Source organism: Lipotes vexillifer, unplaced genomic scaffold (genome assembly GCF_000442215.2).
Source record: "Lipotes vexillifer unplaced genomic scaffold, Lipotes_vexillifer_v1.1 scaffold769, whole genome shotgun sequence".
Taxonomy (NCBI): domain Eukaryota; kingdom Metazoa; phylum Chordata; class Mammalia; order Artiodactyla; family Lipotidae; genus Lipotes; species Lipotes vexillifer.
This window is the reverse complement of record NW_006790073.1, coordinates 603,985-619,487: the sequence shown is the minus strand read 5'-3', so window position 1 is coordinate 619,487 and position 15,503 is coordinate 603,985. Positions and strand designations below refer to the sequence as shown.

General features: G+C 44.0%; 1 protein-coding gene across 1 annotated transcript in view; it reads right to left on the bottom strand.

Annotated features, from left to right (window-relative positions):
* Nucleotides 1–12,189: 12,189 nt before the first annotated feature.
* PLA2G12A (phospholipase A2 group XIIA) overlaps nucleotides 12,190–15,503 on the bottom strand; it is a 21,603-nt gene continuing 18,289 nt past the window's right edge. The window contains exons 3-4 of the mRNA XM_007463229.1: nucleotides 14,341–14,506; nucleotides 12,190–12,308 (exon numbers count right to left, since the gene is read on the bottom strand). Coding sequence (XP_007463291.1) covers nucleotides 12,190–12,308; nucleotides 14,341–14,506 — 285 coding nt within the window. The remainder of the gene's footprint in view (nucleotides 12,309–14,340; nucleotides 14,507–15,503) is intronic.

Genomic DNA, 15,503 nt, shown 5'->3' with positions numbered 1-15,503 from the left:
CAGCCACTGGCCACATGTCTTGAGCACTTGAAATGTGGCTAGTGTAACTGAGGAACTCAGTTAATTAAATTAATTTAAACGTGTGGCCAGTGGCTTCTGTACTGGACAGCACAGTCAGTCTAAGCACATTCTACAAGAAGGGCCCGTACGCTCATAAATCTGTTTTTACCTGATAAACTTAAGAGCTTAAGAGGGGAGGGGGGAGAAGGTAATACAATATCAACAGTATAGCAAGATGCACCTCTCAGTTGAGGTCTTTGAAGGAAGTGCAACAGACCCTAAGGGTAGACTCCTCCCCATCATCTCCTAGTCAAGAGGGTGGGGTCCCCCTCTCTCCTTGGAGTCTCTCCCTGACGCCTGACTGTTCTAACCTCGCGTCTCCTCACTGACAAAAATCCGCCCAGGGAGGGAGGATGAGGTGAGATGGGGAATTCAACTCCAGGGCACTTTACCAGTCACTCTCAGCCTGTTCCTCCCGTAATGCACCCAGCATTCCAGCCAAGACCCCACGGCGGCCTTCCCCTTCCCCTGTGCCGTAGGCCCCAATCAGTTTTTCTTAACCTTTTCCATCAGTTCCTGGCCTGGGTGATAAAATGCAGACTCCTGGATCCTAACCCTGACTTACAGAATCAGAATCCTGGGAAAGGTGACAATCTGCATTTTTAACAAGGTGATTGTTACACCAAAGATGAGTCACAAGCAGCCTCTAGCACATCCTCCCCACGCGCCCAATGTTTCCGTGCTACCCCACGGGCCTGCTTTACCGGGAACACTTCCTACCAAGCACTCCTCTATCCAGCGGGACTTCCCTACTGTACAGCTGCTCTACTGGGGGATTTCCTACTCCAGCAGGGTTCTAAAAGGGATCCCACCGACTCCACCCACTCCTCTACTAAGGTGACACGGTAGCTCATACACTGTTCCACCAGAACAGTTCCTCCTCCACACACTGATGCTGGGGATACTTCCTGCTGTACACGCTGTCCTCCCAGGGACAGTACTTACTCCACACACTTCTCTACTAGAACACTTGCTGCTCTGCACACTCGACACTGGGGATACTCCCTGCCACGCACAGTGCCCTCCAGGGATCCACAAACTCCTCTAACCCAGAATACTTCCTGTACCACACACCCGTCTACCATGAAACCTCCAGCCCTGCTCCACTACCAGGGCACTTCCTTCTCCACACACTGCTCTCCTGGGGACACGTCCTACCCCACACACTGCTGTACAGCTGATGCTTCCTAATAAGACACCCCTCTCTACTTGGGATGCTGACCCAGTGAGCACACGGCTCTCTGGGGGATACTTCCAAGTCCACAGTTATGCCCAGGATACCTCCTCCTACACACCCCGTTCCACCAGGGTTACTTCCTGTGCCACACAGTGTTCTACCCGGGATACAGAAACTGCTCTAGTCGGAATACTTCCGACTGCACACAGTGATACACCGGGATGCTTCCTGGTCCACACACTGCTCTGCTACGGAAACTTCGACTCCGCGTGCTGCCCTACCTAGGACACAACCTACTGCACACCATGCTCTATCCTGGAGACTTCCTACTTCACACACTGATCCACCAAGGTCACCTGGAAGCACCCACACAACGCTCTCGCCGGGACACGTCCTACTCTTCTTACTCTACAGATCACTCTACCCAGCATCCCCCCCACACTGCTCCACGGAGGATACTTCCTCCTCCGCACACTTTCCACCGGCGATGCTCCCGGCTCCACTCAGCGCTCGCCCGAGGATACATCCTACCTTTCCTACTCCACACACTGCTCTCTGTGACATACTGCTTACTAGGACGGGGCTCCACCAGAGCAGAGTTCCTTAATAGAGACCTCTTTACCGGGATACCTCCTCCTCAACAGCGCTGTGCCCAGGGACACTTCCCTCCCGCACTCAGTGCTCACCTAGGACACTTCCTGCCCCACGCACGGCTCCACTGAATGTACATCCTACGCTTCCCACTCCACAAACAGCCATACCCGGAATGCTCCCTACTCCACACGCTGTTCTCCTGGGATACTGCCCACTCCACGCGGCTCTATGGGGCATATGCTTCCTGCTAAGACTCCCCGCTACTCAGGGATGCTGCCCTTCTGAACACCCCGCTCTTCGAGCGCATAAACTCCTCCAACCAGAAGACTTCCTACAACACACGGATACATCATGATACTTTCTAGTCCACACACTGCTCCCCCTGGGACACTTCCCACTTCTGACAATGCTCCACTGGGGACACTTCCACACCCTGCTCTTCCTGGGCTACGTCCTACTCACACACTGTTCTAACTGGGATTCCTCCTTGCTCTCCCCTGAAGAGCTCCACACCCTGTCTACCGGGGTAACTTCCTGCTCCCCACACTGCCCCACCAGAGCAGTGCAGGGTTTTCTCTCCTTCCATTTTCAAAAGCTTTTGTTCCAGGATCCTTTTAATAACCTCATGTGCTTATCATTAAACCACTTATACAATAAAGAGATAGAACCACTCAAACTAAACACATGAAATCCATATCTGAAAGCCAATCACCTCCTTCACCCGCCAAGAACATGCACAGGCTGGAGAGCACCTGAGTCTCTTCTGTGATGCCCAGAGTAGTAGCAGACCCAGCAGTTCACCTCTCCCAGCTTTTGCACCTTGTTGGCTAGTGAGCCTAAGGCAGCTTGAAGTGTCCCTGGCGGAAGCTGTGCCAACTGGCCGGTCAGCAAACTAACTCAAGTCCTTGAGGGTGAAAAGCACTGGAGAGGTACACTCGACTGGGTCTTTAAAGTTCCTTTTTCACAGTCTGAGGAAGGAGCTTCACAATTCTCCTGGGCTGGATGTAATTTATGCTGTGCATTTGGGTCATCTCAAATACTGCCCTCAGCCTTCAGACTTAGGAAAGATGGCCAGTTTTAAGTAGCTCAAGATTAATTTGTTTGAAATGACATTCAATTTCAAAGTTAACAGATAGGACAATCTCAGTGAGGCTTTTTTTTAGGTTTTTTTTTGTTGTCACTGTTAACATGATAGTTGTAGAAAGACACTGGGCTGTGAAAACTTCAGTTCTGATCCTCACAGGCTCTAACCTTCACTCTGCTATAAACAGGCACGCTGTAACCTGCAATACCAATTACTGACCAAGTCCAGCTGCCACTCTGTTCTAGCAGTTTGTTGAATCAGAACAGAAAGCTAAGAAGACAGACATTAGAATTGAGGTTCCAAAACTTTTCCTGGAGTGCATCAATTTTACCCTGCTTCCAGAGAACATACAGTGCGACTCTGTCGCAGTCACTTTAAACTGCATGTACCCAGCAGACCAGCTTTCAGGAAGGGTGTGCTTTAACAAGTATCATCGTACTGCATGAATACAAACTGGCTTTGTTGACATGGAGAAAATAAATCTTAATGAGGGAGATACCCTATATAACATTTACAAATTCCTGTTCATCTGCAATCTTTTCATCAAAAATGGTTCCCCCCCCCCAAAAAAAAAGGTTCCGCCACTAAACCTGACTCTTGACCTCTTCTCTCTCCTTGCCTCTGATTTAAGCAATTTTCCTCTCCACCATAATGCAACCATGACCTCTTTGCTCCTTAAACAAGTTTAATTTTTACAAAACCAATCAATCATTCCTTTTTCCTCCACACCTTAATCTGTTAATGCCCCCAGCTGCCATTTGTTGATGGCGTGGCACTTTAGATAACTTTATCTCACTCTGCTCCACAGGCCCTGTGAGACAGAGAAAGTGCAAGAGATTTGTCCAAGGTCAGTGCCCTGGAGTTGGTACTGAAGACCCCGTTCTGACTGTAGATTCCAAAGTCCCTACACTCCCTGTCACCGTGTTAAAACCGCTCCCACCAGAGAGAGGCCAAAACCTTTCTAAACTGTTTGTTCATTTCTCCTAACTTCTTCAGCATCTACTGTTGTCGTCTTCATTCACTGCAGTATCTATGAAAATCTACCCATATTCCCTACCAACAATCGGTTTATTAATCCTACTCTGAGTGACTCATGTCAGGCCTGGAACACACTGGAAAAGGGGTGGGGTGGGGATTGAAAAGGGAGCAAGTAGGAAAAGGAAGGAAGCCATAAAAAGAATGGTGGGCGACATGCGGTGACTAGCGGTCCCTCAAGCATCCTGGACCCCTGCCCCAGCTTCCCACCCCTCACCACTGGTTCCAAAAGGGAAATGGCCACTGGATCTCGCACTGTCCATCAGGGTAATGCCACTTCCTCCTGAACAACCATGGTGACTTTTACAACTTGCCTCTGGGGCAAAAGGCTTGTCTTGTGCGGCGAAGAATAAAAAGCTCTGAAATAAAGGCGCTCTGCATCGACTGACTGCCAGCGCTTCAAACCACCCCCCACTTTTTTTTTTTTTTTTTTTTTACTATGGCCAGAATTTCTAAACCTTATCAGTAAAATAATTGTGACAGGGAAGAACGTTCTAAAGCATGCGTTTAGCAGTTGATCATTTTGTAGAGAATAGTTACTGTGACTTTAACTTAAATTCACGAACAACAGCAGGTTTCCTGGAGGCAGGAGAGCCATGGCGGCCGTGCAGCCGCCGACGCCTGGATTTCGTCTCCAGGTTCAGAGCGGGCAAGCCCGGGGGCCTCTCTCCCTGGGCACTGCCTCGGGCCGGTCACGCTCCATTGTTACTGCAGGCAACCACTTCTTTTAACTGAGAAGTGAGAAAACAAAACAAGATCCAACCTCCAAAAGTTAACTTTCTAATGACCAGGCGCAGTTAAAGTTTAAATAGGCCCGACGGCTAGAGAGAGATCAGCGCCCGGAGGACAAAAGCGGCCAGGGCACGCCCCAGCGCTCGGCGCCGCCACCAGGGACCGCAAGGAGGCGGCGGCTAGGTTCCGGAGTTGTTTTTCTGAGCCCAGAAGCTAAGCTGCGCCCACCGGACCTGAGCGCTTCCCTCCAAGACCCGCAACTTCTTCCGGCCGCTGAGCATCTTGCAGTAGATCTCTGCTCAGCTCTGAACTCAGCGTTCCTGAGCGGCTTTTCTGCACCCGAGAGAGGGGAGGACTCCAGGCTGGTGATCTGGGAGCTCCCTGGGCTTCCTCTTGGTTGTCGGTCCAGGGGTGAGATGCTCGTTTTGTGTGATTCACGTTGTTCAATGTCTCTCTTGCCCAGAGAGCTCCATGAGGGCAGCGGCCACGTGTTTTGGTCGCTGCTGTATCTCCAGTGCCCGCCACAGTGTCTGGCACAGGGGAGATGCTCGATGAACGTCCAATCCAAGGACAGATGAGCCCTTCTCCCGGGCTGTAGCCAATGAAACTTCAAGCTGCTGCTCCCGCCCCCGCCCCTTCCTCTCCCCCGCCCCCGCCCCCGCCCCCGCTACCCCCGCGCCCTCGCTCCCTGACCGCCGCCTGCTGGAGTGTGGGACGGGGTCGGTGGTGGCAGTGCGCGGCGCAGAGTTAAGGCCCCTTTCCCTCACGCGGAGTTTGCCGAGGCAAGGGCAGGGCGAGGGACCTGGTCTCGTCCGCCTGGCGCCTTGGAGAGCCGAACCCTGCCGTGGGGAGACGTCAGATTCCGTCCCGAGCACGAGCGGCGGCCCTGGGGTGGGAGGCTCCAGGCAACTGCAGATGACCTGCGGCGAGCTTCACGCTCAAGCCCCGCCCCAAGCGTTTGCTCCTCCTCACTCCCTCAAAGGTGCAGGCTGTTGTGTTCCTGCTTCCCTAGGAGTCCTTTCTCCAGTACGAATTATTTATAGGATTTGTAAGAATTTACAATATTTTAAAACGCTCTTTGTACAGCGGATTCGGGCCAAAGTAAACTAGATGCCACTCCAGGATTCTCAAATGTGGCTTTTATAAGTAGAGGTAATTCGGGCAAGGAATCATGCAGAAATTAGGAGACCGGACTCTGGGGTCTGTAGACTATGGCTTTTAACGACCCAGAGCATGTCTGTTACATTTAATTGAGCTCCTCATCTGGTGGTTGGCTAGTGTGTAAATTTGCTTCAACGAACAACTCTGAATCGGAAGAAAAGGTGGCTTCCTCTTTCCCAACTTCTCTGGGTCTTGCCATTTAACAAGTAACCGACATCAGACTGGGGGAAAAATGTGTTAAGGCACCATTTCTAATACATTAAAATAAGTATAAGGGATCCGTCTTCTATAAGCATCACCCCTTTATTGGGGAGGGAAAAATAAAATCTAACTTGGTAACTTTTCCTACATGTACTTGTGGTTCAAAAGTCTTGCTTGGTCATTGAATAGAATATGAAATCAAAGGATTTTACTCACTCCACGCCACTTACTGTTCAGTTCCTTGTAGGCATAAAATATTTCAGGAGTCACTAGCTTTGTTCCTTATTCTGTGGTGAAGACATGGAGTATCGGCATCTCCCTCGTATGGTGGTTGTAACAACTGAGTTAAATCACTGTATTCAGAACAGTAGTGCCTGGCTTGTGAAGAGCTCAATACATTTTTACTGCCACCACCTGAAGCTTATTGAAAGTAAACTTGGCCTTACGGTTTCCCCATTATGAAGCAGTTGCTTAGTATGTAGGAGGTGCTCAATAAATATTTATCCATTGAATGAGATTCAGGGTTTCAGCATATGCACTCTGGACTTTACCCAGTTTGAATGAGTTATCTGACCACCAGAGCTTCCGGTCCTTCTGCCTTGTTTTCAGGGTCTCCTCTGCTTGAGCCCTGAAAACACTCCTTAGATAGAAGCGGAACTCCAGTTGGCTGACCTTCCATTTATCTGAAAGGAGCAGATGAAAGGAATTTATTTTTTCCCCCTAAGTGTCTTGTTATCTCAGAATATTGTATTGCTTTTATAGCATGTGGTTATATATATTGTCTACCTTAAGAGACATAAATACAAAGCATTAGGATACTTATTTCACAATTATAAAGGCTAAATTCCAGCTTTTTAAAGCAACAGCTATCCCCACAGTAAAAAGGGTAAGTGCCTGGGATTGGGAAATGGGCTGCCTAGTTTCTAATCCTGACTCCACCATTTTATTGGCTGTGAGACCATGGACAAGTACTTAAGGCAGTTTAACCTCCCCCGGCTTCAAATTCTTCTCTGTAAAATGGGGATCAAATTTACTCAATAGCTGAGATAGTAACTGCCAAAGTCTCAGAATAGTACCCAGCCCACAATAAGTTTTCAGTACATGTTATTTTTAGCTACTGAAGATTACCTATACCAGTTCTCAGACCGTAGTCTCTGAACCAGCAGGATCAACATCATCTGGGAACATACTAGAAATGCAAACTCTTGGGACCTACACAATCAGACCTACTGGATGAGAAACTGGCGGTGAGGTCCAGCAGCTCATTTTAACAAGCCCTCCAGTGATTCCGCTGCAGGCTCACGTTTGAGACATAGACTAATTAGAATCCTACCAAGGAATCTCTTCCTTCTCAAAGAATAGAACCCAAAGCATTTCCATATTATTAAAATAATTAAGATATACTAAAGACCAAAAGTTAACGGACAGGATGGCTTGATTCTTGCCATTACAGTGACTTTTAGTGACTTTCATTTTTAGTGACGTTTAGAAGTCAATTTTATGGATTTTCTGAAACTGAAGCTCTTAGCCAACTGTTACCTATCCGAGGAATGAAATATATGGAATAAAGTTAAATTCAGAGATAATTCTAAAACTTAAATTTTGACCTTTTTTCTTTTTTCAGTGTTTACCCCACTAAACCTTGTTTTTTTCCTATATAAATCATAGGAATACCAAATTTCTATAATTCTGATTACTACACTTAAGAAAACTTGAGAGCCAACAAAGACATATTTGTAAAGTAGGCAGCAAGGAGACTCTGAAGGATGTTTTGGAAACCTAATAAGCCCAAGACAAAAAAAAGCATAACATCACGGTGACCTGTATGCAAATATGACACTGCTGATCTGGTTTTATTTTTATTGATTTTTTTTTTTTTTTTTTTTTTTGCGGTACGCGGGCCTCTGTTGTGGCCTCTCCCATTGCAGAGCACAGGCTCCGGATGCGCAGGCTCAGCGGCCATGGCTCACGGGCCCAGCCACTCCGCGGCACGTGGGATCCTCCCAGACCGGGGCACAAACCCGCATCCCCTGCATTGGCAGGCGGACTCTCAACCACTGCGCCACCAGGGAAGCCCTATTGATAACTATTAATTTAGTTATCTTTCATATACTGGTTGTACACAATTCTGTGAGAAAAACAGCAAACTAAAGGGGCTATTTCAATCATTAGAGACAGGTGTTATACAAGACTTGAATATACCGCAGGGAGTATCTGTGAATTTTGACCAATGCAATGTAACCTACGTGGAAGGATCCTTACCTAATAGGTTTCAGTCTACTCCCCAAAGTTACTAAAGTCAGTCTACTAAAAGGAGTTGTTTTTACAGAAGGACTCCATTGTCTTCATTTTGTTAGATGTTATTCCTGTTTTGTACCAGGATAAAATAATGACCAACCTGACCTGCCAACCTTGTACTTCTATAAATACTGACAGAAATAATCACTTTTTCATTTTAGGGGGAAGTAGTTATAAGCTACCAAAACAATGTTTTAATTAGTACCTACTAGTCTAGACTAGTCTAGGGGTCACTGAAGGAAATCCTGCTCAGAAACATGTGTTTGCCCTCATATTTCAATCCTGTCTTCCTTACAACTTCTTTGTGCCTCAGTTTCTCCACCTATGAAATGCATACAGCTATATCTGTCCCTGGAAGAGGTGTGCCAAAAGACTTTAAAAAGACAGGCATTATTTGAAGGCAATAGTTTTATTATTTTAAAATATCAATATATGTCTTGCAAACAGCTGCTAAAAGCTAGTTTTTTAGGGGGTGATTTTGTTTTTTAATTTATTCTGTGGATAAGGAAAATACCATCCTTAAAGCTTAAATATATGCCCTGTTGTACAGAATTCAAGTGAAGACAGTACAAACTTATCTTCAGCTTAATATATATACACATAATTACAGATATGTACATGTACATGGGTTAATATACACATATTTTCTAGCTCTGTTTGCTGGGAGGGTCCAGAAGCAGTGATATCCCAGTAGAAACAAGCTATCCAGTGTCCAGATCTTGGTTTCTAAGTTCCACTGTAAACCATTCTTCAATAAAAGGAACCTTTGAAAAGAGGCTGATTCTAGGGCTGGGGCTGGGAATATATAAGATGAGCCTGAAGCAACTTTCCTACTTTCTTACCAGAAAGGATGGAGATGCTCAGAAGTCAAAAGGCTGGTGCAGGTCAAAGACACACAGAGTCAACCTGACGTAACTCCCAAAGGCCAAGCTGGAACAATTTGTAAATATTACTCACAGTACAAAAGAAATAGGCACGAATCCATACTGACACAAATAACTGAATAATACACGGGTGTGGGGAGGGGCGGATGGTGACAAGAATTTCAAGTACTACAATAGATACACCCCCCTCCCAGGAGGCGGAATATAATCTTGCCTCCCACAGACTGGACTTGGTGACTGGTTTCCAAAGAACAAAAGCATGGAAAGGGAAAACAGTAGCTTTACAGTGGAGGAAACTAACAGACCCTACCTTAACCGAATGTCTAGAGTTTATACAACATCAAGTTGATAGCAGTCAACTACCGATATGATTTGATAAGAACCACTCACCTCTTGGTTTTCTTCCTAAAAATCCATAACCCTAGTCCAAACATGAGGAAAGCATTAAGACTAACCCAAATTGAGGGACATTCTACAAGACACCTGACCAGTACTCCTCAAAACTGTCAAGGTTATGAAAAACAAGGAAAGACAAGGAACCGTCATAGACTAGAGGCTAATTAGACATGGTGTATCCCAAAGTGGATCCTGGAAAAGAAAAACGACACTAGTGGAAAAACTAGTGTAATCCTAATAAAGTCTAGAGTTTCGTTAATAGTAATTACCAATGTTGGTTTCTTAACAAATGTTTCGTGTTTATGTAAAATGTTCACATTAGGGGTAAGGAGTATAACAAGAAGCCTCTATACTATCCCAGCAACTCTTCTGTAAATCTAAAATTATTCCTAGATAAGTTTTTAAAATTTGAACATAAAAACTGCTTCTACTGATTTTTGTACATAATTTATGACCATGAATTAAATATTTTACAAAGACATTCTGACTTTGTCCTCTTGAGAAAGCCAATGCTGCCAAGAAAATCCATGAATTTATTACAAGTTTAAAGTTACCTGGTCAAGTAATGCAACTGGAGCCCAGTTTGCTTACTTAGCCCTGAGGGATACACTTGCCTTGTCTAATAGAGGACACATCTATTAGCAGAATAGCTGCCACCATCTCAGTTTGGAAAGCCATCAGGTTCTCAGCAATAACATATATTCAAAGTTAGGAATGTGGCCCTTTTTCCAGAACATATTTTTCATTCATCCCAATTCTGCATGTATTGATTTAGAAAGAACCACTTCTGCTGGTGCTTTCTCTGACTTTCCAAGCAGTTCATCTTAATAACTTTGGCCAGAGGTTACCCAAAAAATATACATGGCTTGGGACCTCGGGCTAGGGAAAGTCGACAGCCAGTGGTAAGCAAAGAATGGTAGAGGAACACAGCTGAGCTTTCCAAGGGGTTGAAAAGCCTTCAATCCTCACAGACATTTTCAGAAGCAGTTGAACTTCTGGGCTTTGCTCTTAAACATCTGTTAATAATTTTCTATAAAAGATAGTTCTTTGGATTCTGCTTTTCCATCCCTTTTGACTCCACAGTTAAAGATTTAAAAAACCCAACAATATCAAGAACAATTTTTATGAAGGCCAATATTAGTAAAAGGTTTACAGTCTTTTAAAAATATCCGATAGGGGTAAAACACGAATAAAGACACAGACCTACTGGAGAACAGACTTGAGGATATGGGGAGGGGGAAGGGTGAGGTGTGTTAGGGCGAGAGAGAGACATGGACATATATATACTAACAAACGTAAGGTAGATAGCCAGTGGGAAGCAGCCGCATGGCACAGGGAAACCGGCTCGGTTCTTTGTGGCTGTCTGGAGGGGTGGGATAGGGAGGGTGGGAGGGAGGGAGACAAAGAGGGAAGGGATATGGGAACATATATATATGTATAACTGACTCACTCTGTTATAAAGCAGAAACTAACACACCATTGTAAAGCAATTATACCCCAATAAAGATGTTAAAAAAAAAAAAAAAAAATCCGAGAATCTACCAAGAGTAAGTCCTAGGGAGTAAACACCAAAGCATGTAACGCATATAATGCTCTGATGTGTATATTAAACAACTTTTCATTTGTCTCATTAAATCCATCTTTTCTCCAATTTAGGCAAAGTTTATAGCAAGATGAAATGAAATTTGTCATGAGTGGCTCATAAAATGGGATGGCTATGCTTCTGAATTTTGTTCAAGTCACTTTCTAGGCACATATTAATACACAGATATCCTAGTTTTGTTTCCTAAGAGGTCCCAGGAGATGGTTCCAATTTTATAAGAGAAACAGACATGTCCTTGTAACTAGTCCTATCATTCATAGAAGTGTGGCTTATTCATATGCTCAATGGGCAATGGAAAAAACTATGTGTTAATTAAAAGAGCAAAAATAAAGTCAGATCTTTCTCGGCATAAATGTATATTTTAAATTGTACAGTAAACAAACATACTTTTTTTTTTCTTTTCCTCACTGTTGTGGCCTCCCCCGTTGCGGAGCAGAGGCTCCGGACGCGCAGGCTCAGCGGCCATGGCTCACGGGCCCAGCCGCTCCACGGCATGTGGGATCCTCCCGGACCGGGGCACGAACCTGTGTCCCTTGCATCAGCAGGCGGACTCTCAACCATTGTGCCACCAGGGAAGCCCAAACAAACATACTTTTAAGTGAAGATTTCCCCATATTTCCAAATAAGATACTGTTGAACATACCTTATAACGAATTTTACATTTGACCTTATTTTTTGATAAATATAGTTGTGAAAACTGAGTTAGACTCTTTCTTCTAAAAAATTCTCCCTTAACATGCCCCTCTTTCTGTGATTGTCAAGACAATATGGCATATTAAGGCAGCAACATCCAGGAATATAACCTGCATTTGTTTCTTTAGTTTGAAGTTTTAAGGTCAAAATAAGGTCTTAAAATAATCCTTTCACAAAAATAAGGCAGCTTTATGCTGTGAAAACATTAGCTCTTTGTCAAAGGTTATGTTCTTCTGTCCTCATCTGCTGTCACCACCTGTCAGCATCTTCTTTAAAGATCAGTTTTTTCTTCGTAGCGACACCTACATGCGGCTCGTTGGCTGTCCAGGTACGGCTTACAGCCTAAATGTATAACACTGTCAAACAAGAGCTCCACGGTGGTTTCACATGCTGCAAAGTAAGAAAGTGCCATTACTGTTAGGCAACTGCAAAGCACCACTCTCTCTTCACATATATTACATGTTTCAGCACAATGTCAGGCACAGCCTTAGTGGGCACTTACACCTATTTTAGGTGAAAGTCTTCCCAACCCTTGCAAACTAGTAACATATATATACAAAGACTTTCCCTTTCAGCCTCTCTACCTGTATCTACTTTTTCTTTGCATGCAACTATTCAAACCAACTTTCTGTACTAGACAGTGAGTCTCCCTCAATAGCACTGATCAGTTCATCACTGTTAATTTTCCTTTTATATGAAAAATATCACTAATAGAGATGCCTGATAACACTCTTAAGTTTGCACTTTAAGGAAGGACTTCTAGGTGCAGAAAAAAATGAAGGTTAAAAATAGAGAAACCTCAAAACATTTAATTATAGTCAACAGCTTTTAATGATCACACATAATTTAAGATGCTTAAAGTATTAAATGGACCCCAGTCTCTTTCTTTGACCAATATCCAAATTTAGCTTGGGAGGGGAGACACAGGAACCCAAGGTGTTTTTCCTCTGGTGGGGTTTCTTAATTTTTTTGAAAGACTATAAAAAAGATAACAGATTTAACTTTTCTTATTCTAAGAAACCTGGAACACTCAGGTAAGATTATCTTAATATACTATACTTACAGAGAAACGGCACAGAGTGGCTTTTAGTTATCCAAATACTTCTAGTTTCCAATATTCATGTGAAGAAAGAAACTTTTCATTACAAAATCTTGGCATTTTCAAAGTTTTCCAAAAGGTTGTGCCATTAAGGAATACAACCAACCACAGAAGTGTAAAGGTTATGATTACTAAATAGGAGACTGCAAGGAAATTGCTAACAACATTAGCATATCCTTAGGTCAGAAAACAGGAAACACATCTATCTGTGCTTCACCTGGACAACTAGTTTACCTTAGCCAAAAACGTTCAAAGGGATTCAGAGGTTTTGAGTTCAAGCTTCACCTGGAGCAAAGATTTCCTCCTTGTTATTACTTCCTAGTTATTACTAGAATTTCAGAATAACACCTATAATATGAGACTATTTGGGGAATACTGGAATAGACAGAACACAAGTTTTAAAGTCCGAAGTATGTAACTTGGGACAAGTTACTTCTTTCTGAACCTCAGTTTCCTTCCTTTAAAAAGGGGCATAATGCCAACTAGTACTTTGGGTTTCTGTGAACATCAATGAAAACATGTCTCAAGTATCTAGCACACTATCTATGGAAAGTGCTTAAAAGTGGTAGTTTCCTTTCTTGACCCTTCTTACTGCCTCTCCTCTTCTGATTTCAGTGTATGGTACGTTCTTTGGCTTGACAGTAAAGAAATCTTGTTAACGACTAGTATTTGTACAGTAATGTGTATTTCTACAAATATTTCATTTTACCCGTATGACAACTCTACAAGAAGGGTATTACCGTTCTCATTTTATAAACGAGGACACTGAAATGCCTATTACCTTTGCTGACTGTGCTTTGTGTCCCTTCACTGCAATAATCATCACCGTGAGTATGACTACATGCTGAGCCCTGTGAGTTCTCTTGGCAAATCACTGAACATGGGCAGGGGTGAGGGGGTGGTTTTGAGGACCTTCCTGACACAGATACATATGAAGAGACAGAGTTAAGACTCAAATCTTCCAGAACTTCCTACTCCAAATCCAATGTGCTATACTCCGAACTTCACTGGATCCAGAATTTCAAACTTCAGGCTCTAGGTAATTAGAACTACCCTACAGGGTACAAGATTTTGGATGAATTCTTCTCTAGCTTACACACCCTCCTCCCAAGGTTTCCTAACACTTCTTGCTTCTGTGATTGTAAACCATTTTAGATGACAAAATCATTGACTTCTCATCTCAGAAAACTGAAGGGGCTGTTTCACCATAGATAAGGTAATACATAGTGAAAGATTTCGATCGGTATATCTTGTACTAACACAAAAGCATCTAATAAAACTTTCCTGACTGCACTTATCCCCATCTCACCGAATCAGCCTTACCCTGCACATGCTGAGCTAGCCCTAGTGTTTTCTGCACATCTCGGCAAATCTTGGAGAGGCAATATTGAAATTCCTCATCACAGTCGTTTTTGCTTTTGCCGCAGGTCTCATAGCACCTGTCGTGTTGGTTGCAGCACTTTGTCAAGGAAGGGATGCCAATGTTCAGCTGAAAGAGACGTTTGGATGGATGACGGCTGATGAAATTCAAACCTTCTCTGAAGTAGCGCATCAAAGAAACTTATAGATCAAAGACAACACTGCCATACAGATAATTTCCAAAATTCGTTTCTGCCTCCAAATGCTTTCCAGGTTAGATCTCTCTCCATTACCCTCACTTGCACCCACCCATGTTACTCCTTCCTCTCCCTCTCAGCCATGCCTCAAAGCTCCCTATTTTGCAAAATGTTAGAGAATTCGCAGTCATTTGCCGGTAGCAAATGCAACTTCCCATTGCCCAAAACACAAAACATAATTTTAAGAATAGAAAGATAGTGCTTCCCTGGTGGTGCAGTGGTTGGGGGTCCGCCTGCCGATGCAGGGGTCGCGGGTTCGTGCCCCGGTCTGGGAAGATCCCACATGCCGCGGAGCGGCTGGGCCCGTGAGCCATGGCCGCTGAGCCTGCACGTCCGGAGCCTGTGCTCCGCAACAGGAGAGGCCACAACAGTGAGAGGCCCGCATACCGCAAAAAAAAGAATAGAAAGATAAAGCTAAGAGCTTTAGAAGACTTTTGCAGGGGCTATGCAAGTATGATTTTTGGATATTCCAAAATATTTTGCACCTCCTCCTTCAACAAAATGTACTTTATATGAAATGTCACCAACAACTTCTAAGTTCCTACAACTCAAACTTTGTTTTTGGTTTTTGTGGTGTAATCTTTAAGTGTTCATCCATTCCCTGAAGACATTATTCCTTCGAATCTGTAATTATCTTTAACTATTTTAAATAACTTTATATGCAAAACCCTTGTGTCTAGGAATCACTTTCATAAAACATTTTTCTCCCATAATACTGGCTCAGATTCAGCCTCCCTTACAACAAACACACAGCTATCCCACTTAGCCTAGTTTTAATATAGAAAATATTATGCTTTCCTGTACTTTTTCATCCTAAGTAGTATTACTTCTATACTCTAAACTTTTCAATCATATATATATATATATATA